We start from the raw sequence: 22,981 nt of genomic DNA on the forward strand, positions 1-22,981 counted from the left end.
GGCAAGGATGTGGGGGAAAAGGTACACTCACTCATACATTGCTGGTGGGAATGCAAATTGGTGCAACCATTATGGAATGCAGTATGGAGATTCCTCAGAAAACTTTGCATGGAACCACCATTTGACCCAGTTATCCCACTCCTTGGTGTATACCCAAAGGAATTAAAATCAACATGCCACAGTGACACAATCACATCAATGTTTATAGCAGTTCAATTCACAATAGCTAAACTATGGAACCAACCTAGATCCCCTTCAACAGATGAAAGGATAAAGAAAATGTTATACACACACACACACACACACACACACACACTCAGCTTTAAAGAAGAATAAAATTCTGTCATTTGCTGGTAAATGGATGGAGTTAGAAAATATCATGCTAAGTGAAATAAGCCAAACTCAAAAAACCAAAGTCAAATGTTTTCTCTGATATGTGGAAGCTAATTCACAATAATTAGGGGGGCGGATAGGGAAGAATAGTGTTACTCTATATTAGTAGAGGAGAGTGAAGGGAGGGGAAGGGGTATGGGGGAAGGAATGATAGTAGAGTGAAATAGACATTATTATCTCAGGTACAAGTATGACTGCATGACCTATATGATCCTGCAGTATTTATAATCAGAAGAATGGGAGATTACACTCTACTTATGTATTATCTATCAAAATGTATAAATGTATTCAACTGTCATGTACAACTAATTAGAACAAATACAATTTAAAAAAAAGTTAGATGATCAAACTGTAAAATTAAAACAAAACAAAGCAAAAAAAAAAACTCAACAGTGGGCTGGGCACTCTCAGCAACTTGGAGGCTGAGGCAGGAGGATCTGGAGTTCAAAGCTAGCCTCAGTAACTTAGTGAGGCCCTAAGCAACTCAGCGAGACCCTGCCTCTAAGTGAAATTAAAAAAAAAAAAAAAAAAAAAAGGCTGGGGATGTGACTCAGTGACTAAGTGCCCCTTGGGTTCAATCCCTGGTACAAAAACAAACAAAAAACCCAACAAACCTCAACAGTACAAGAAATGCTCTGTTAGAAGATGGGCAAAAGATACAAGGAGACATTTTGTCAGAGGGCACACGGATGGCAAATAAGCACCAGAAGTTCAATGCCAACAGCCTTCAGGAAACTGCAAACTCAAACTGCCTTAAAAGGTTCAGGAGCCAGGTACAGTGGCCCAAGACTGTAATCTCAGGGACTCGGGAACCTGAGGATCCCTAGGAGGAGCCCACGGGAGGACTGCAAATTCAAGGTCAGCCTTGGTAACCTAGTGAGATCCTGTCTCAAATTAAACTAAAATAGGGTTGGGGATGGAGCTCTGTGGTAGAATGCCCGTGGGTTCAATATACAGGACTATGGGGGAAAAGTGGTGATACCATGCTCTGGCAAGGATGAGGAGAAATTGGATCATTTGTGCATTGTTGGTGGGAATGTAAGATGGTGCGGCCACTCTGGAAAACAGTTGAGCAATGTGTTTATACGACTACCAAGAACTGTACTCTGGGTCCCTTATCCTCAAGAAATAAAACCTTATGTTATATATAGCAGCTTTATTTATAATGATTAAAAACTAGAAACAGTCCCTATATCCTTCAACTGTTGAAATGTTTAAAAGGACAAGAATGGGCTATGTGACTGCTAATGGATCCTCAGTTTATTTTTTTCTTTGGGTACTGGGGATTGAATCCAGGGGTGCTTTACCACTGAGCTGTGTCCCCAGACCTTTTTTATTTTTTATTTTGAGACTGGGTCTGGTTACATTGCTGAGGCTGGCCTCCAATTTATGATTCTCCTGCTCTAGCCTCTGGAATTACAGGCATGTGCCATCATACCCAGCTCTCAGTTTCTTTTTAAGTGATGGAAAAGTTGTTTCAAAATTAGATTGTGGTGACAATTTCATAGATTAATATGCAAAATACACCAAACTGTATAACATAAATGGGTGAATTAAATTACATATGCGCTGTACTTCAATAAAGCTGTAAAAATAAATCCTGATGTTTAAAATAAGACTTAAAAAATTAGAAATGTTTAAAAGAACTACCTCCATACATGGACTACTAGTCAGCAATAAAAAAGAGCAAACTAGCCAGGCACGATGGTGTATGCCTGTTAATCCAAGCAACTGGGGAGGCTGAAGCAAGAGGATTCCAAGTTTGAGGTCAGTCTCAGTAACTGAGCAAGACTGTCTCAAAATAAAATATAAAAAGGGTTGGGGATGTGGCTCATTGGTTAAGTGTCCCTGGGTTTAAATCCTCAGTAAAAACAGACAAACAAAAAAACCCCCGCAAACTACAGATGGTCTCCAATTTATGGTTTGACTTAAGATTTTTTTTTTACTGTGGTGACAAGAACATGATATGAATTCTAAAGAAACTGTTCGCTAAATCATGAATCTTGAACTTTTCCAGGGTTAGCAATATGTGACCTCATCTTCTCCAACGATACATAGCAATTGCCAACCATGGTTCCTAGTCAATTTTGTGATCACTAGGGGATAGAGCTGACACTCTAGTGCTCTGGTGCTAAGCTGTGATGTTCTGAGGAAAGATGTATTCAGGGTGTATTCACCCTACAATGTTTCAGGTTTGCCACAGGTTTACCAGAACCTAATCCCATAGTAAGTCAAGAAGCATCTACACCAATACACACAACCACCTGGATGAATTCCCAGAGAATTATGCTGAGTTGGAAAAAAAAAAAAATCCTCAAAGGATACATACTTCATTTCCCACTTATATAGAATTCTTGAAAAACAAAATGATAGAGATTAAGAACAGATTAGTGGTGGTCAGGGATTAGGGATGGCAATGGTTGTGGGGGGCATGGCTCTAAGGAGGGAGGTCTTTGTGGTAATGACACAGTTCTGCATCTTAACTGTGATAGTTACACAAATCGACAACTTACAGGCTGAGATTGCGCATTCACACACATGAGGACTATGGTGTGTGTAACAATGGTGAAATCAGAATGAGCTCTGTGGTTTCTATCAGTATCAGTTTTCTGGCTGAGATACTATGATGAAGCAAGATGTTACTATGGGGGAAAGCAAAGGAAGTGTCCATGTGAGCTCCCTGTTCAATTTTTACAACTTCCTGATGGGCAGGTAAGTACAGGAGTCTGAGGGCCTGAAGTCTTTCAGCCCCAAGAGAAAGAGAGGTCTCCACTTATGAACCTGAGGCCTCAATGCATTGATAAGAACAAAAGGAGAAACTGAGGATAACTGAGGGTCATGCTGGGGGTCGACAGTGGCAGGAGGCTATAAATGGGGCTTCAGGACTTGTCTGGCAGAGTTTTTCCATTGGGACCACTGCCCCCTTCTGGTCCTGAGGGGGATGTGGGTATGTGTGCAGTTCCTTGGGAGGAATGAGGGGCCTGACCTCTGGGGTCACTACATTTAGACAGAATAGGGTGGCTGCTCAAAGGGAGTGCAGAACTTGAGGCTTGAGGGATCAGTGGTGGGGACTCCAGGGGTGCGGAGCATGAGGCCTAACCAAGTGACAGCCAGCCCTCAGCAGAGCACAAGAGCAGTGTCCTTAGGGCCTCAGGTCAGCTCTATTCAGAGTCCTGGGGGCTGGGAGGGAAGGACAGGCCCAGGTGCCGGGTACACTGGCTGGGGCAGGCCACAGAATAGGAGCTGTTTGTCGGGCTAGGAGCTGTTTAATGGGCTATGCTGTCCCGCCCTGACAGTCTGCCTTCTGATGTGGTCCACACGCTCCCCCTTAACTAGGGTCCGAAGCCCCAGGGACGCGGAACAGAGAGCTGGCCCTGACCCCCGCCAGCAGCAATCTTTTCCACCCCTCCCTATCCTAAGGTTCTGATGGGGGACAGCTCATGGTGCTGGACAAGTCCTAAGGGACTCCTCCCAGCAGTCAGTAGGGCTCATCACTAAGAACTTCTTAGTGTACCTTCTCTGATCACATCAGGCTTTGTGAAAGCCCCTGGAGTGTGTGTGTTTGTGTTTGTGCGTGGGCCGGTGCCCTAACCCTGGAACCCGACCCTACTTCCACGACTGGACAGTTACTAGGTATCTACAAAGTCGACCGGACTTCTTGTCCCAACCCCGAGTTTGGACACAGCTAGGGTTGGATCACCAACAGATCCTGTACGCAAGGGGCGGGGGTGGGGTTGGGTGATGCTCACTGTGTGAACTGAGGGAGAACACTGTCCCTCTTGGGGGGGAGAGGCGCGGGGGAGAGAGGGAGAGAGAGGGAGGGAGGGAGGGAGAGGAAGAGAGAGAGAGAGGGAGAGAGAAAATTGTGTGTGAGTGTGTGTGTGTGTATGTGTGTGTGTGTGTGTGTGTGAATCAGCTTCCGGCCCCGCCCCCTGGGCGGCACGTGACCTCAGGTGGCGGCGGCGGGGTGGGCTGGGCGGCACTTAGTCACCGGCCCGCCCCCGTCCAGCCTCGGGCTGCAGCCGCCGCCTGTGCGCCTCGCTCCGCCCGCGGCTCCCGTGGCCGGCTCCGCGTTTTGCCCGCGCCCACGCCCACGCCCGCCGGGTAAGCGAGTCCCAGCCGCGTCCCCCGCGATCCCGGGTCCGCGGGTCGTCGCGCCTGCTAGTCGCGCTCCCGGGGCTCCTGGACCCTTCTCCGAGTCCCGGGCCTCCTCCGGGAAGGCCTCTCGGGTTTGCCGGCGCTCGGGGATCGAAGACCCCTCCCTTCCCGGAAGCCCTGGGAACGCGGGGAGCCGCAACGCGGCGCCCAGTTGGCTCAGTTTCTTGCCTCCTACTCTTGCAAACTTGTTGGAAGTTCCCTGACTGCGCTGGTGTTCTCCGAAGTTGCTTGGGACTTCAGGCAGCTCGGGGAATCTGGGATGTAGGTCCCCTGTGTCCTACAGATACAGGCACATTGGGACCTGGGGATAACCCACTGGCCCCTCACCGTTGCTTCCCATCTCACCCCCGACCCCCCTGCCGGGATTCTCCCACTCCCCACCTCCTTCCTCCGGCCCCACCCCCAGCCCTGTCGCGGGGTCCCGCCCCTCCTGCCCTCTGACCTGCGCCTTTGCACTCATCAGTTTCTTCCCACAGGAGCCTTATGGGCAGAGGAGCCAAGGCCTCTGGGAGGCCCCAGAGCTCGCTTTGCCCCAGCGGGGGCCGGAGTTAGGATCCCGACTTTGCAGAGCGGTGTCACACATCCACCCCCAGCCGAAGTGCTGGGGCAGGTGACAGCATGGCCTTCTCCCAGGTGCAGTGTTTGGACGACAGCCATGTCAACTGGCGCTCCAGCGAGTCCAAGCCGGAGTTCTTTTATAGTGAGGAACAGCGGCTGGCACTGGAGGCTCTGGTGGCCCGTGGCCCCGAAGCTTTCTACGAGGTGCTAAAGCGGGAGAACATCCGAGACTTCCTCTCCGAGCTGGAACTCAAGCGCATCTTGGAGACTATTGAGGTGTACAACCCGGGCTCTGAGGATCTTCGGGGTACCAGCAACCCCCAGGGGCCCCAGGTCAACGGGGTGGGTGATGGAGAGGAAACCAGTGGGGCAGATGGGACCCCCACAGAGGCTGAGCCGCTGCCGCTGCCCTCGCTGGAGTACTGGCCCCAGAAGTCTGACCGCTCCATCCCACAGCTGGACCTAGGCTGGCCCGATACCATCGCCTACCGTGGAGTGACCAGGGCCAGTGTCTATATGCAGCCCCCCATAGACGGGCAGGCCCACATCAAAGAGGTGGTGCGCAAGATGATCAGCCAGGCCCAGAAGGTGAGAGTTCCTACAGAAGTACGGAACCGGTGACCTATGCTCACTTAGAGCACAACATGGGGACCCCACAAGATCCCCGTGGGTTTCTGCTGCTTTTCACTCTGACTCCTGGAAGGAGGTTTCCTCTGCACCTTCATGGGGTTCCTCAGTTTCTTTGCAGAGGAATAGGGTGCCTGGATTTTCTGGCAGGTGACAGTGGGCTGCCCCTTCTCAAAGGGCTTTGTGCATTGTCGAGTGTATCCAGTTTCCCCAGGCCTCATGAGTGGGTTCCCCAGGAGGCAGTGCAAGGGAGTAGCGGGTGGTGGGAGGAATGGTGGAGCTCTCACCTACTCTCCCTTCGGATAGTTCACATCACTTCTGAGAGTCTAGAGACTCTCACACAATTGGAACTCACTAGTGGGGAAAGCTTTTGTTGGGGTCCAGGGCACTTGGCATGGAAATTGAGAAGCAACCTAAGCCATCTGAGTCTGGTCTGGAGGTTCATGTTCACATCTGCCTGGTTCCTGACTGTCGAGCAACTGAGTGAGTTCTTGCTCACCCTCTCTGAGCCATTTTGTAAGCTCTGTAATGGCAGAATTGTTTTGGGCCAGGATCCCTTGATGGGTGTGGGTGTTGTGGTCCTCAGTGGATGAGGTGAGTCCTGCTGAGTGTTGTCCACCTGGGTCATATTTTGCTTTTAGAAGTGTCAGGCCTTATTTGGACTTCCCCTTCTTGACCCCAAGCATGTGGCTGTGCAGTGCCCAGGCTGTGGGGTGGCCATTCCCCGATGACACACTGACACACATTCTGAATACTACTGCATGCCACTTGCAGAGACAGCCAGGCCATCGCTGGACAGCCATGACCTTGAGTGGGTACTTTTTCCTAATGAGCGACTTCTCCTGGTCTCAGAGCACATCCTGGTGTGATGGAGAAGGCCTGCGTAGTGAGCTGTATTGAGAAGGATGCTGAAGCCAGGCATGGCTTCATTCTGTGGGACAAGGTGTCCTTAGCTGAGTCTGACCCTTTCACTGTTCCAGTCCCAGAGTGGAGTGGTTAATTGCACAAAATAAGAACGCTAGTTTGGGGGACCATTCTGACTGATGGAGGGGCCTGAGGGAACTTTTGGGCAAAGAAACCAGAAGTGGGTCAGGAGGGGATGAGGTGGCCCTGGATGAAGTTTTCAGAAAGGTGGAGTTGCTGCCCTACAAGGGGGGCCAGCCCTCAGATAGCCATGTCAGTGAGCCTGGCTCACAGCCTGCCTGCTCCCCACTCCCTGGCTGACCAAACCAAGCAGCTTTGGGGCTTCAGGTTTCTAGTCTGTAAAATGGGGTCGTGTGAACAAAAGCTGTTCTCTGCCTATTGTGAAGATTAAGTATCAGGTGATAGGAGTGAGGAAAGAGTTGGAGGAAGGGGGTGGAGAAAGGGACCTTCATAGTTTGCAGGCTAAATAATCCATCCCACACCTACCAAGGTTTAGGAAGTTGCTGACGTTAGTGCCCTCTCCCTTGATAGGACCTGCTGTCATCCCATGACCCAGCCTCTACCCTCATTTTTAAAATGGGAAACTGAGGCCCTGCTGTGCCAGGGTTCCCTTCCCCAGTGCCTCCTACCTTAGTGCATCCCCTGCCCCAACCACAGTAAGGAGGAAGATCCCGCTTCCCAGTTTGGCATGGCAATAGCCACAAGCTCTAACCTTCCGCAGACAGAATGGCAGACAGCTCTACCCAGTGATGGGGCCAGATAGGGGTGCCCAGGGCCAGGCTGGGCAATCAGGGCTTCCCTTGCTGACCCTGCTTCCTCCCTAGGGCCCTAGCTGAGACCCACCCGACTCTGTGCAGTCCTGTGGGCCCTGTAGCTTCATTGCATCCTACAGAACTCTTAAATAAGGTTATGGGTATCGTAAGCCAAGAAGACACTGATCTCAAGCGTGAGCCCCAGTCTGTCTGTGTGGCACTGTAATGCGTGATTTCCCACAGCACCCGACAGGTAGGCATTGCCCTGTGCTTTTATAACCCCCAAGACAGAGTGCTCACTGCTAAGACTGCCACTCTCACACAGCAGGGAGGACTCATGGTCTGACAGGAGGGGCCTCCAAGGCCTTGAGGACAAACCCCTTTTCTCACAGATGGGGAATCACAGCATGGGGGACAGGGATTTGACTCCATGGTGCTGTTTTTGAGCCAAGCTCCCGCTTTCTGGCTCTTTGTGCTCCCCTGCCACATCCGTCCTGGATCTGTGGCCCAAACTGTGTGTGCTTGGATGATAACAGCTACTGTTGATGGAGTGCAAGGCACTTTACAATCTCAGACAGCATTATCTACCTCATTTTTCAGATGTAGAAACTGAGACCAGACTGGTTAGTCCCTTACCAAGGTCACCTAGCTAGTTCTTGGGTGGAGGGTGGGGACCTGGCCTGTGTCGTGCTCAAACTATAGGAGCTACCTCTGGTGCCTGGGCAACAGTAGCAGGACAGAGTGACAGGCTGGGCCTGGGAGGAGCAGCTGATCCAGGCAACCTGCAGTCCTCCATCTTCCCTGCCCTGCTGCTTCTCAGTCTCACAGGGGCAGGGCTGGGACGCAGGTGGATGCTGACAGGGCGCTTTGCCTACTCGCCTGCCTGCGGGAGCTCTCCCTGCCTTATCTCTCCCTATGAATCACCTCTTGTCCCCTTGTCCCCGCCCTCTCTTCTCATCCAGTACCAGGGCAAGGAATTTCCTTAGTCCTCTGGGCCTGGGACAGGGATTTCGCTGTCTGGCCACTACCTGGGCCCCTTTCCGTGGGGGCTTCTGGGCTGTGGCTGTTGGTGCTGAGTCAGGGCAGCCCCAGCCTGCCACCTCCTCTCTCACCTTGCCTGTCGTCAGCAGCCCTGGCAGACCCTGGGGCAGGGAAGTGACACAGCATGCACTCAGCCCGTGTCAACGTGGCTGCTAGGGCGTGGCGATGTTCCCCTCAGGACTACCCCACTGGATCCCCCTTCCCAAAACACTTGAATGAAACTAGTGGGTGATAGTTTCAGGAGCCAGGAGAGCCAGGGTCAGGCCCCTGCTCTGCTTCTACCTGGCTATGGGACCTGGGACAAGCCCCAGCTTCTCTTGGAGTTCCAGCCATCCTGTCTGTAAAATAGGTACAGGCATTGAAGACTGTTAAGACTCCCTTCGGCTCTGACACCGTACTGTTGTGTGTTTCTGGACTTCTTTGGAACAAGGGATGGGTGGGTCCTGCATCGTACACCCTTAGCTGTTTGGCCCTGAGCTGGCAGCTTATGCTCTTTGAGGGGCCCTCCAGTCTCAGTGGGCTCTGACTCTGAGGTGGAAGGTCACCTGCCTGCCCTTCCCCCAGCCTCCTGGAGCCAGTCATTTATCTGGGGAAAAACCTGCTGTGGGGTTCCAACTGCATACCAGAGGCTGGGCCTGTAGAATCACGCCTGGGAGGGACGAGTCCCAGCCTCCCTAGCTGCTGCACTTCGGCCTCAGAGAGGGGTGAGGCTGGGCTAGAGAGGGGTGACCTCAGCCAGTACTGAGTCTAGATGTCCTAGCAAGTCACTCTTTCAGAAGATGCTGAACACCCCCTTGCTGTGACATGGGGGTAAGCTCCTAGCAGGATTCCCTTTACCAGTTTGCAACAACCCAGGGAAAAGCCACAGGCGTAGAGACAAATGACATAGTCTCTTTTTACAGTTGAGGGAACAGAGAGATGAAATGCCAGAGGTGAGACCCAGACTAGAACCCAGATCTCTGCCTGCCAGGCCAGGGCTTGGGAATGGAGACCCAGAGATGTTAAGTTTCTTGCCCAAGGCTACACAGCAGGAAGGAAGTTGAACCCAGGTTTCATGATGCCCTATTAACCCCACATCTTTTCTGTCAGTTCCCTGCCTTCACACGCTAAAGTTCTGGCCTACAGCTTGGCTGCAGGAGAATAAAAGCAGCTTAATGAGGCATTTATTAAATGCCAACTATATGCCAGGTGCTGAGAGGGCACTTTACCTACACTGTGTAATCCTGGCCACAACTCCATAAAGTGGGTGTTGTCTCCATTGTCTAGAGGAGGAAACCAAGACCTGGTGGGGCTCAGAGAGGGCGAATAACTTGCCCCAGGCCACAGAGCTGATAACTGGAGGAGTTGGGCCCAGAACCCAGGTCTGCAGGCTCTGAGAAGCCCCCTTTCCCTGTGGAAGCAGCAAGGTCTGTTCCTTCTGAGCCCTGCCCCTTAATGGGAGCATCAGGGCCTCACTCCCAGTCCCCAGCTTGACTCAGGACAGTAAAAGCATTTTCACAAGGCTCTTTGGCCCTCAAGCAGTAGCCTCTCAAGGGAGGGGGCAGAAGTCTGACCACACTGGGCCTGGTGATGGGGAGCCATGGTTGTGCTCATCCCAGTGGCCTGGGACTAGGAGGGGGGGCTCTTATCACATCTGTTGCTAGGCAGTAGTCACACACCATATAACAACATTTTGGTCAATGGAAACCCGCGTATACAACAGTGGTCCCATGAGATTATATTGCCTAGGGATTTCCCAGCCATCTTATTTTGTGTGAAGATGCTCTATGACATTTACACAATGAAATCTAATAATGCATTTCTCAGAATGTATCCCCTTCATGAAGCCCTGCACAACTATATTAGGACAGCCTCCAACACAAAGAGAGGGGCACTGGGAGTAGAGGTGGCCTGGCGGGAGCCCTGGCAGCAGCAGGCCTGGGCTCCTACAGCAGGGCTGGGGAGCTGCCTCCTGTCTGCTCTGGCAGCTCCCAGCCTAGGGCCCTCACCTGTTAGGGTGGGGAACCATCTGATATCATAATCCCAGGTGTTGGCTTCTGTCTTCTCTAAAGACTCCCTACCCCACGGCGCTTGTGTCTTAATTGAAAGTTGAGAGTCAAGAGCAGCCCTACCAGGAAAGGAGCCCTTGGAGATGGGCACACTAGCGATTCTGCTTTCATGCAGGTGGTAGCACACTTGCTGGCACCGTCCTCCCTCTCACCACCCCGAGAGGTAGGGCTTGTTCTCATTTCACAGATGAGGAAATCGAGGCTCAGAGTGGGCCACATCCTGCTGAAGGTCACACCAGGGTCTTCGGTGTATCTGGGGCTGTACTGGGTTTCCTGAAGTTGCTGGAATCCCTGGTTCTGGAGACTACCCTGAAGCTGAGGGTCCCTCCACTGACCACAGGAGTGGTTCTCACAAATGACTACCTGCCTTGCTTAGCCACTCCCATGCTCACCTGTCCCACCTGGCCACTCCTATGCTGCACACTCTGGGCCTCAGTTTCTTTATTTATAGAATGGAGACTGGTTACTTGTTTTAAAGTAGTAATAGACATGAGTACCTGAAAGTACCACATGCTCTGATGTCCCTCTGCATTAGGAGCAGCCAAGGAGGAAGGTTGGGTCCTGCCATGTGGTCTGGCATAGGCTGGCCCTGTCTGGCAGGCCCTGGCCTGGGTGGGCTGCCCAGCCTCCTTTCCTGGGGTCTAAATGACTCCAGGTTCAGTGCCATGTGGGTTGGGAAAGGTAGGCTTAAGAATCCTGCAGTCTCAGGTTCCCCAGCTTTGGTGTTATTTTTGATGACTACCCAAAAGAGTCTCTTGACCTCAGTTCTACAGTAATGCTAACGTGTCTTTTTAAGTCCTGGTGAGATTTAAATGGAACAGAAGTGGCTATGTAAAGCACTCTGTGTGGTGTCTGACTGGGGAGCTTCTGTGGTCAAAGTTCTTACCTGTCTCTTGGACAAATTGGGGTTGAGAGGTGGGGAGCTCCCTGTCCTGAGAGGAGTTCAAGCAGGGGTTTGGTAGGGTGCAGCAGACAGAACATGGGCATCTGGTGGCCCTGTGGCCTTTACCCTGTCCGGTGCGATCTTGGGCAGGCCCTCTCCAGGGCTTCCTGAGGAGTTAGGATGCTCAGTGACTGCAGTGCTTGTCACTCTTACCTCCTGCAGAAGCGGAGGCTTTCAAGTCTTTCAAATCTATGATTCTGAGATTTTCATTTTGATTTTCACTGCTTACCATGGATGCTGTGTTTGAGCCGGTCTTGCACCTACAGGCCTGGAAGCCCTGAGAATTCTGAAGCCCCATATGGCCGGCGGGAAGAGGGAGGGAACTTGCCCTCTTGCCTCATCCACAGGGCGAAGCCCATGTCACCTGACAGCCTTTCCTCAGGCTCTGCTGGCTCCCTGTCTCTGCATCATTCCTGAGCCCTGGGTAGGAGGCTGATGTCTCTCTGGGGACGGTGGGAGTAAGCGCCACCACACCACTGGGTTAGGCTGGGCCCCTGGTCAGAGGGCTTTGGGTGTGACCAGCATGTGCTTCCTGACTGATTGCTGCAGCTGTTTGGCACTCAGGAGGCCCCAGCCTTCTTAAATTGGCCTTAATGAGGTTTCCATCTACTAGTTAAGAGTGGAGAATGTTTCACATGTCAGATGAGAAAGGGAACAGGGAGGCCATCTAACCCACCTCCCCATGTTAGCAAGAATGGAAACTGAGACAGAGAGTCAGGAAGTGATCTGTTGGACAGGGCTAGGTGTCCAGGGGCATTGACTGGGCAGTGCTGACGACAGGTTTGAACCCAAGGTGTGCTCTGGGAGGGGGTGGGTGGAGTCAGGGCTGGAATGGGCATGGGATTCCCTTCCCTGGGAGAAGAGCCTGGGAACAGAGTGGAGAACTGTGCAGCTTGGGACAGTGACTGTCCCCCTGTAAAATGGGAGTGACCGTCACCATTTCCCTGGGTTTCTAGAAGAGGAACGTGTGTTGAGAGTCACTTGGTCCACCCAGTTAACTCCTTACTGTGGCTTGGATCAGATTCCCTCTACCCTGAGAGGCAAGGGGGGAGACTGGTCCCTAAGCCAGTCCTCTCCTAGCGACAGGCCTTCAGAGGATAGGATAGGAAAGGAAAACTGGTTTGGTCCCGGGAAGCCTACCTAACACCCGGAAACCTCAGTGATCCTGCCTGCATGAGGGGTGGGGGAGCAGGCCATGTCTCAGTGAGAACTGAGGTCTCTCTGGCCCAGTTCTGCTACTGGAGGATGAGATTAAGGGCAGAAGAGTAACTCTGATTTTTCCGACCCCATTCCATACCTCTGGGAAGAGAGGGAAGCACTTGCCCCCGCCTCATGCATGCTAAACACAGTTGCAGTATAGTTTCCCATCTCTACAAGGGAGTGGTAGTCGTAGCACAGGGTCTGCTTGGGATGAATTCTTATGACTTTTGTGTGCCTGAGAAAGTTTTTATTTCATCTTTGGTTTTAAAAGATGTTTTTGCTGGTCAGAGAATCCTAGGTGGACTTTTTTCTCCATTTAGTACATTGAAGATGTTCTTCATTGTCTGTGGCTTGCCTTGATCCCAGAGAAGTCTGCTTGTCTTTGTTCTTTTATGTGTAATGGTCTTCTTTCCTTCCGACTCCTTTTTTTTTTTTTTTTTTTTTTTTTTGTATCGGGGATTGAACTCAGGGGCACTCAACCACTGAGCCGAATCCCCAGCCCTATTTTGTATTTTTGTATTTTATTTAGAGACAGGGTCTCACCGAGTTGCTTAGAGTTTTATTGTTGCTGAGGCTGGCTCTGAACCCTCGATACTTCTATCTCAGCCTTCTGAGCTGCTGGGATTATAGGTGTGTACCACAGCGACTGGCTTCTGGCTGCTTTTAATATTCTTAATTCCCCATTCTGATTTTAATATCTTTGATTATGATGTGCTATGCTTGTTTTCTTCCTGCCTTGTCTGCTTGAAAGTTATTGAACTTCTTGGACTTGTGAATTTAGTTTTCATCAAATGTGGAAATGTTTTGGTCATTATTTAAAAAAAATTTTTTTTTGGTCTCGCACCCTAACCCCTGCAGCCTTCTGAGACTCCAGTACATATGAGACTCCATGTATCTGACAGCTTCAAATTGACCCACAGTGCGCTGATATGCTGACCATGTTTCTTCAGTTTCTTTCTCTCTTTATGTCATTTTGGATATTTTCTATTGATATGTCTTCATGTTCACTAATCTTTTCTTCTATAGTGTCCAATTTATTAATTCCACCCATTACAATTTTCATATTATTTTTCTGGTATCAAGGATTGAACCTGAGGGTGCTCTACCACTAAGGTAATTCCCCAGCACCCCCTTTAAAATTAAAAAAAATTTTTTTTTGACGTAGTCTCACTAAGTTACTCAGGCTGGATCCTCTTAGCTCAGGCTCTTGAGTGGCTGGGATTACAGGCATGTACCACTGTTCTCAGCCTAGTTTTGATCTTAAACATGTTTTTCAGCCCTTGAGTTTAGTTTGTTGGCTTTCTTTTTCTTTTTTTTTTTTAATCTTCCATGTCTCTAGTTTTTTAACACATGGAATATACTGGCAACTGTCTTCAAGTCTTTGCCTGCCAGTTCTAACGTCTGTGTTAGGGTTTGGTTTATTTTGGTTGATTTTTTATGTGAGTCTTATTTTCCCATTCTTTTGTGTGTCAAGTAATTTTCAAGTATATACCTGACATGGTAGATTTTGTGTTGTGGGCTGCTGATGTTTGTTTATTCCTTCACATGTTTTGGAGCCTTATTCTGGGATGCAGTTAAATTTCTTAGAAATATATTTAGTTTTTTTTTTTTTTTTTTTTTTTTTTTCTTTTTCTTCCTTTTTTTCCCCCCCATGCTGGGAGTTGAACCCTGGATCTATCACTTACTAAGCACATGCTTTAATCACTGAGCTACACACCTCATCCCAATTTAATGCACTTGAGTCTTGCTATAAACCTTATTAGGCAGGACAAGAGCAGACTTTATGAAGGAGTGGGCAAACTGGACCACAGGCCAAATCAAGCCTAGCGCCAGCTTTATAAATAATGGAGCACAGAGGTATATTCGTTTATGTATCGTCTGTGGCTACTTTCTTGCGATGAGAGCAGATTTGATTCTTTCAACCGAGAGCACATGACCTGCAAAACCTCAGGTGTTCACTTTCTGGGCCCTTATGGAGGTTTGCCTGTGCGTGGTGTGAGATTTATTTGCCCACTACTTAGGCTATCTTCCTAGGACTGTGTGCAGCCCTGTGTGTTGGGAGGGATTGCATTCTGGCCGACAGAGCGAACTCTTCCTGGTCCCCTGTGAGTACCAGCAGTTGCTCCAGCTGCTGCTTTCTGGTGGTTCTCTCTCAGCCTCAGTTTTTTCCTGCCATGCATGTGCTGCTCAGTCATCAGCTGAGAACCGGAGGGGGACCCTCCACAGGTCTCTGGAGTTCACTTTGTTCGGTTTTCTTCCCTTCAGTACCCTGTCCTAAAAATCCCAGCTGCCACCTTCTGAGGAGCCCTGTCTTCTCAACTCAGGGAGACCACTGGTCTCCTCTGGGGCCCTCCCTCCTGGTGCTGCCACCTGGAGGTAGCTGGTGCGTTTTCACAGCTCTTCTCGTTGGGTCCTCATCTCTCTGGGATCCCTGTGCCACACTGCCTGTTGTCTCTGGCTTCGTTTTTGTCTGAATTTTTTAATTGCTAAAATCAGTCTCTGTTGTTCTGTCATGGCTGGAAGTAGAGGTTGAATCTCAGCTCTTGATGGCCATTTCCCCAGCCTTTAAGACTGTGTGACAGTGTATCATTCTCATAAGCAACTGTGGTGTGTCAGTCACTGTTCCTCAGCCTTCCAGCTGGCCTGGAGAGAAGCAGGAGACAGGTGGGTGATAATCTCAGGCCTGTCCACCCCTCAGGGTGCTGTGGTTCTGGCAGAACTGGAATTGTTGGTGGGAGGAGGAGGGCATGAGTATAGCTGCTGTTTGCTGGTCCAGTGTTGGTCCATCTGTATGCACTTGCTTATCCCCAGTGTCCTTGTGTATGGGAATTGTTACCATCCCCATGAGAAACTAAGGCACTTGCCTGATGTCATAGCTTCCCAGAAGGAGCTAGGATGGGAGTCAGATGATCCCGAGGCCACACTGCCTCTGCCTGGGCATCCATCATCAGAGCAGAAAATTACAAACCTAGACTCTTGTCCCATCTCCTGCAGTTCCCATGTGGGGAAAATGACTTATCTGCAGTTGTGCATTGAGTCGAGGCCCTTCCAGGGCTGCAGGCTCTAGGGAGGACTGGATGTATCTCTTCCCTTTCCCTCTGGAACACTTTGCTTTCTCAAGAGTCTTCAAGGCCTGGGAGGTTAAGGTAGGTGGGGCTATTACAGAGGGCTTGTCATGTGTTGGAGATTCTCTTCCTTGACCCCATCTGAGATTCCACAACTTCATTGTTGTGCATCTACTGAAATGCATGAGTGATACATGCTACTCCAGACAGACTGGAGTGAAGACAGAGAGGAGCTGGGCAGGAGCAGCACTTGAGTTGGGTTTTGAAGGATGGATAGGAGTTGTCCAAATAGAGACAAAATTAGCAAGTGGCCCACGAGGAGAACCAGTGGCTTGAGGCAGGACAACTTGGGGAGAGGGATTGGTGGGGTCAAAGCCCCCCAGGAGGGGTGCCGAAGCAGGGACTGCGCTCATGCACCAGTGGTTTCCAACTGTGTTCTGACCAGCCAGACTCACCCTGCTGTCCTTGGGCGGTGCTTTCGAGGAGACCTGTTCCACCCACTCTGCAGAGTGGAGTCTGTGGTCAGAGGGAGGCTAGGAAACAGTTGTTGTGGGTACTGGGAGTCATGGGCTGGTGTTGGCGCCTGGTGGGGCAGGAGCCTGTGGGGGTGCAGGGAGGTGGGGTGGCCATTGGCACTTCCTGTCATAGGCCCATGGGTGTGGTGAGATGCGCCAGCCAAGCCTAGACAGGCTGTGCTGGGCTGTGGGCAGGGCACAAGGGCATAGGAAGGTGGGGCCCTTTAAAGATGTTAGAGAGGAAGAGCCTTGGCATCTTGTCCAGTCCTCCATCCTACCTATGAGGAATCTGAGGCTTCTTGTTTGCAGCAATGACTAGAGTACTGGCACTGGGCCTCCTCTGCCCTATTGCAGGGGGCTTTGACTGACTGGGGTTGTGGAAGGTGTCTGATGCTTTTCTCTGTGCAGGGTCAGTCTGTGGGTTTTCAGGGATGAGCCAGGCCTACACTCCCATTTGGCAGATGGGGAAACTGAGGGCCTAGGAGGGGCTGTGGCTTGTGCCCTGATTCCTGTAGTCACTTGTGTGGGCCGAGGAGCCACTGAGTCTCCTTCTCACTTGATCAAAGCTTTCTGAGACCTGCCTCAGGCCATGCCCAATGCTGGGCTCTGCCCTTGATGATCTCTGTGTCACCACTGAGCTGGGCCATCCAAATAGATCATTAGGCAGGGGAGTGAATGCCACCGTCCCTCAGTTTCCTCATCTGCAAAAGGAAAAGAATTGCTGCTTGCAGTGTGTTTGTGAAGACCAAATGAGTTGACGGTACCAGTGGCAGTCAAGGTCAGTTGTAAACCTTTAAGCCATGCGAGGACTGTGGACTCCTGAGGGTGGGACCCAGGGACCTGAGTTTCAGCCTCAGTTGCTGACTCTGGTCGCCGCTTCCCCATCTACAAAATGGGAAGGCATGATATGTCTCAAGGACCTCTAGGAAATCTTTGTGGCCTGACCATGGACAGGTCAAGCTGTGGGGGTTGCTAGGGAGCACCAGGCACCCAATCCCTATTCCAGCATCACCCCAGAACCCAGGGAGCCAAGTGGCTGGCCCTGTTGCCAGCATCAGCTAGCACCTGTTACAAGCCCTCTTTGACCACCAGTCACGGAACCCAACACCTGGAGAGAGCCAGCCCCAAGCCTGGGACCTGTGGGGGATTCCCCTTGGGGGGCAGGCCCCAACAGATCCAGCTTATAGCACATTTCCCCTGGATCAGTATGCTGCTTGGCTAAGGACAGCATGGGGAGCTGCACGTGGCACAGGTCCTGCTGGGGCATGTCCCCCAGCCCAAGCCCAGAGCAAGTCCCCGTCTGCCAAGGTGTGCAGGGCCTGGAACCCGCCCTGACTGAGGTGGGAGTGGGGGCTGGTGTGCCTCCAGGGAGGGGCATGTTCACTGTGCCCAGTTAGGCCCCTTTTCAGGGCTGCACGTGAGGCCATTTGCCTGTCCAGGAGCCGCTCATTCAAGGGGATTGTGGAGCTACAGTAGCTGGGGCTATGGAATCCCAGGTGAGGAGCTGCTTACTGCCATCCTGCCTCCAACCTCAGGGTATCATCACCCTCAGCTGGTAGTAAAATCCAAGGTCATCAGAGCCACCCAGCTGACATTACGTCTCCTCTGTCCTCTAATCCATCTCCTCCCAAGCAATATCTGCCTTTCCTTCATTATCTCTTGGGTTAGGGAGTTCACCCCCTCTTAAGACCCTTGCTCAACCTTGGGCAGCTCTGGGGGCCGAAAGCACTTCCTCATCTGGTTCTCACATCTGTCTCTCTTTGGCTTGTACCTGCCAGTCCCAGCCTCTGTGTTGACTGTACCCCAATAGCCCTTCAGACTCAGAAACAGTAACTCTGAGTCTGTTCCCTGGAGGACGGGGAGAGGATGGCCTCTGCATCCAGGGAGTCTCACGGGTCCTGCACCTCCATTCTCTGTGGTCCAGTACTCACCAGGCTCTCAGAGACCACATGTCCCAGGGAAGAGGCCAGAGTTCAGCCCTGGCCTGGCCTGGGGGTTGGTCCAGGTTCTGCCCTGACTTTCTCTGTGACCTCCAGCAAGCCTGTTGGCCTCACTGAGCCTCAGTTTATTCAGCTGCATGTGGGATCTCATTGCCAGGGTGCTTACTGTTGTTGGAGGAGCAGGAGCTGGGAGGACTGTCTGTGGACTGGCTAAGGTGCAAGAAAAGTCAGCAAATGGATGTCCCTAAGGCTCTCTCCTGTGTCAGGGTTCTTCACACATATGGCTATATCTGAGCATGCTCAATTTTCCTGAGAGATGGAGCCTGTTATATTGATGAGAAAACTAGATGCCCAGAGGGGTTAAGGGTCTTGCTCAGGGTCACACAGCAAGTTCATAAGAGGGTAGGCATGAATCCCTTCTCTGTGCAGGAGTTTGGGCTTCGGTGCCAGATGAGCAATGGGTGTAGCAGGGGCCTGAGGCCCAGGAGGAGCCCAGATGGGCCTGCAGGGGCCAGTTTGGTGAGCTCACTGTGGGCGTGCAGGCACGTCCCCGGCAGACTCCAGGCTGCCTCCCGTCACCTGCATGTAAAGATCCTAGTAAAGGGAGACCTCCAGGTCACTCTCACGGCAGGGGTGGCTCCCTGATAGGCCTGGGTGGGTTCCAGCTTGACTGTCCCCAGCTTGCTGTGTAGCCTAGGGCACATTCCTGTGTAAGGTTCCTCTGGGGCTGTTCACCGACTCAGGGGCAGTAGGGCCATCCTGGAATGGTGGGAGGGCCAGGCAGCCTAGAGAGCTGGACACCTGTGTGATTCAGCAGTGTCAGGCACAAGCCGTGATATGACTATTTCCCCACACTGCCAAGTGGCCAGGAAGGAGGTGAGGCTCCACCGCTGGTCCAGTCTCCACATCTGCTCTGCCCTGTGCCTCTACTCACCTAGCCTCCTACCTGAGCTAGGGAAACTGAGACCAGGAGTTGGCCTTGGACTGGCTGAGGGTTGCCTGTGGTGGGGACAGATGTCAGGTAACAAGAAGAGCTCCATGCTAGTTTGGGCTCTGTCCAGACCAGACAGGAGTTGTGGCAAGGGAGGCTTGCCAAAGTCTGCACCAGCTCAGGGACACAGGAAGCCCTGGGTGAAGGCTTCCTGGGTGAAGGCTACCCCAGCGGCTGCCTTCTTCCCCAACTGTCTGGTTCATCCAAGCACCACTGGATATTGGGAAGAGGGTAGTGCCTAGCTGGTTCTGACTTAGGTAAGTGACCAGTAATGGACCAACATAGTGTCCCTGGGTTGAGCCCCTAGCCTCTCTGGGCCCTACTCAGTGTTGGGCAGAGCGTGTGCCAGTGAATCCCCACAGGGGTAAGGAAGGAGGTGCCCTGGGGGCAACTGGGACATGCATAGACCCAGGCTTCCCACTCTTCGCTCAGTGCTCCTTACTGCAGATCAGCTGTGGTGTTTTCTGTGGTCTTATCTTACAGAAAAGGCCATTGCACTGGATGTGCTCTTTGTTTCCTATTGTCCCCATAGAGTCCAGCCCAAGGCCCCAGTGAGAATCTCTGTGTTCTGAGTGTCCAGTCCTGGCCAGAGAGGCCTCCTGCCTGTTACTATCCAGTTCTGGTCCTGAGGCTGCTGGGCAGGGGGCCAGCGTGTGCATCCACAAGATGGGGGTGATGTGAGAGGACCTTGCATCCTGCTGAGGCCCCGTCTTCACTACTGGACTCTGACAGACCTGGTCTCTCTCTCTCTGCTCCCAGGTGATAGCCGTGGTCATGGACATGTTTACTGATGTGGACATCTTCAAAGACCTGCTGGATGCTGGCTTCAAGAGGAAGGTGGCCGTGTACATCATTGTGGATGAGAGCAACGTCAAGTACTTCCTGCACATGTGTGAGCGGGCCCGCATGCACCTGGGACACCTCAAGGTGAGCTGGCTCCCCACTTACCTAGATGGCAGGGGGGTGGGGATCATTCAGCCAACAAACACTTTGAGTACCTTCCTATTGTGGGTGGAGCCCAGTACATGCACAGAGTTCAAGGAACCTAGAGCCTCTTGCCAAGTGGTCACATAGCTTGAATGCCCATGGGACAAGATAGTACTTCCAATAGGCAGATAAAGTAAACATTGATTAAGTGCCTGCCAACCAGGTGCTGAAGCTCGTATTAGGTACTATATCACATATTTCAAAGCGGCCTGTGCCACATTTGTTACCTTAGGCAGCTGATGCTCTATCTGAGAGTTCTTTCTTGGGCTAAATCCAAATCTGTCTCAGGCTAAGGTCAGAGTTGAAAAGGATTTGAGGTGTATGAGCAGAGTAGGATAGATGTTGGGGTGGGAGAGACAATGGAACAGAGGTGGAGAAGAGAGGACCACCCACAAGAGTGGGGGTGAGGGTCGGGGCTGGGTCTTAGCACTGCTTAGTTTTGTGTCCTTGAGCTAGTTGCCTCTGCTTTCTGGGCTCCTGGTTCTCACTGGTTCAGCAGAAGGGCAGATGAGATGGTGTGGCTGGGCTCTTCTACTCAGGCACCCTGGCATTTGGTGCCTTTCTTGGGGGTACAGGAGAGTCCTTCCACCCAACGAATTCTTGACACTTACTGAGCATTTCTGAGTACAGATCTGCATACATAGAACAGTTAATGCTTCTATAGCATTTGATGTGTGTCAGATCCCATCTGGGGCACTTCCTTTGTGTTAGCTTATTTAATCGCCCTGACAACCCAGTGGGATTGATCTGTGTTGTTCCCATTTTGCACATGAGGAAACATAGCCATGTGCCTAGGTGCCACTGCTAATAAGCTAGAGATAAGGGAATGGGGGAGGCCAGCCCCAGCCTGTTCAGGCTCTGCCAACTCTGAGGGCCCCAACTCCCAGAGCTTCAGTCCTATGATTGGAACACAGATGCAGGAGGGGGCCTGTGCTGGGGTGGTTACCCAGGAGCTGGGCTCCAGGCTTGTAATTTGTTGGTAATTGTCAAGTCCCCCCACCCCACCCCAAGCCAAGTCCTTTCAAGTGGGTGTGAGTTCTCTGCTTCGAGTCTCTAATTTCAGGAATATTTTTCATGTGGTCTCTCTGGTAGGCTGACCCTCGGCCCCATGCCTGCCCGCTGTGTAATTAGTGCCACGAATCCACTCTGGTGGCAGATAGTTCATACCAGAGAGTCATAGTGTGGAAAAAAGAGATTTTTGGAATTTGCAGAGGCTCCAGCCCTGTGGGCAGCACCTGTCTGGCCAGGCTGCCCTGGCACCTGGGAAAGAGACCTTACCATATGCCCACATGCACCTGCCACGTGCCCGGTGGTTGCTTTGCGCCCATTGTCACTCAGGCCGTTCACCCCTGGTGTGAGATGCAGATACAGTAAGTGGGTTGTGGCTGCCAAGTGGGACCCTAACCTAGGGCTGGCCATTGCAGAGGCTTCAGCCCTGCCCTGTGCCCTGAGGCCCCTTCCCAGCTGAGAAGCCCTCACTGCCCCTGTGCTTGGAGTTTCCTGAACTTTCTGGAAGTGGGAGGCAGGTGGGAGGTGAGGGTGGCTGTGAGGCTCCCTGCCCATGATGTCATGCAAGCCTGGAGTGCCTGAGCTACAAGGGGTCAATGGCCATCTGGACTAGGCTCCCGCAGATGGGGAAAATGAGGGAGGCCCAAAGACATTCTGCCAAACTGGGCTGACTAAAAGCCAGTAGAGAGAAATCAGCTCTGGCAAGGAGACTGGAGAAATACCCTGGTGCTGCCACAAGGGCTCCCTGGCCACTGACCCACTGTGTGTGGCTCCAGTCTTTGGACCTCCAGTACCTCATGGCTGTAATAATGCCTCATAGGGTTACTGGAGGATGGATTTGAAGGACAGTGGTTATTAGAGCACTCTGAGAGTTGAGAACAGTTATGCAGCTGTTGGCAATAACAATAAATTACAAACCCCAGGCTCTGGGCTTGGGTGTGAGGCCATCCTGCCCCATGTACCACAGGACTGTCAACAGGCCCCTGACCACTCAGGGCAGGGGAGGGGCAGCTCACACAGCTGTTCCTGGGCTTCTCCCTCCCCTCTTCCCCATTGGGCTGTCTTCCTCTCTGGGAAGGTGGCGGGGTTTACAGGATGGACCTATCCAGGAGCCACATGTCTTCATGAGAAAGTATGACCCTGGCTTCCTCATTCTCACTTGAAGGTGGCCCCCTCTGCAGCCCTGGGCATGTGGCCAGAGGCTCCTGTGGGCCCAGCCCTGGCCAGGTGTCACCTTGTTGAGGTCCTGCCTGCCCAGCTCCCTCCCTGCCCGCCGGCTGGCTGGGCCCAGACCTGTCCAGGGACACTTCCTTTGCTGGTAATCCCTGGGCCCGCCCTTGGCCGCTTGCTGCCCTGGCCCAGCTCTGTACCGACCTGTCCTTGGTTCTATGGGGCCCAGGGTGCAGGTTGTGCCTGGGGGCTCATATTAGTGACTATGGGGGTGTCTGGTGCCAGTCTGGAGGGACAGTAAGAGCCAAGTCTGAGCCTTACTGTCCTGTCTTTGGGGATAGGCAGGATCCTTCCAATCAAGCTCCAGCTCTGGTCTGAGTGCTGAGAGGCTTTCATTTCCCTCTGTTTGGCTGAGAATTCACCCTCGCTTGCTTCCTTCTTTCTCAGCTTTGAGTCTGTACCAGTACATTCTGGAAATAGCCACCAGTAATGCTCAAGCTGACCCTGCTCCTGGTCTCCAAGTGGGAGCAATATGCAAAGCCTCTACCCAAATGTGGTGCCTTGGATGTCCCAAGTACCTCAGCCTGCTGCTCAGTAGGCAGGAATAGGGGGATGATCCTCCCATATTTCAAATGGGGAAACCCCTGGGGATGAAGACCCA

General features: G+C 52.0%; 2 protein-coding genes across 6 annotated transcripts in view; one reads left to right on the forward strand and one right to left on the reverse strand.

The window, feature by feature from the left end:
• Positions 1-22,981, reverse strand: part of Slc5a10 (solute carrier family 5 member 10) — a 67,529-nt gene that overhangs the window by 12,812 nt on the left and 31,736 nt on the right. The gene's annotated exons all lie outside the window — the stretch shown is intronic.
• Positions 4,366-22,981, forward strand: part of Fam83g (family with sequence similarity 83 member G) — a 30,920-nt gene continuing 12,304 nt past the window's right edge. The window contains exons 1-3 of one of the 3 annotated variants that reach the window (XM_047546662.1): positions 4,366-4,497; positions 5,028-5,697; positions 19,915-20,082. In XM_047546662.1, the coding sequence (XP_047402618.1) occupies positions 5,170-5,697; positions 19,915-20,082 (696 nt within the window). In that variant the 5' untranslated portion in view covers positions 4,366-4,497; positions 5,028-5,169. Of the gene's footprint in view, positions 4,498-4,521; positions 4,813-4,904; positions 5,698-19,914; positions 20,083-22,981 lie in introns of those variants that run through there. The other 2 variants (XM_047546664.1, XM_047546663.1) reach the window with 2 other exon arrangements.

The sequence above is a fragment of the Sciurus carolinensis genome, chromosome 3, assembly GCF_902686445.1.
Source record: "Sciurus carolinensis chromosome 3, mSciCar1.2, whole genome shotgun sequence".
Taxonomy (NCBI): domain Eukaryota; kingdom Metazoa; phylum Chordata; class Mammalia; order Rodentia; family Sciuridae; genus Sciurus; species Sciurus carolinensis.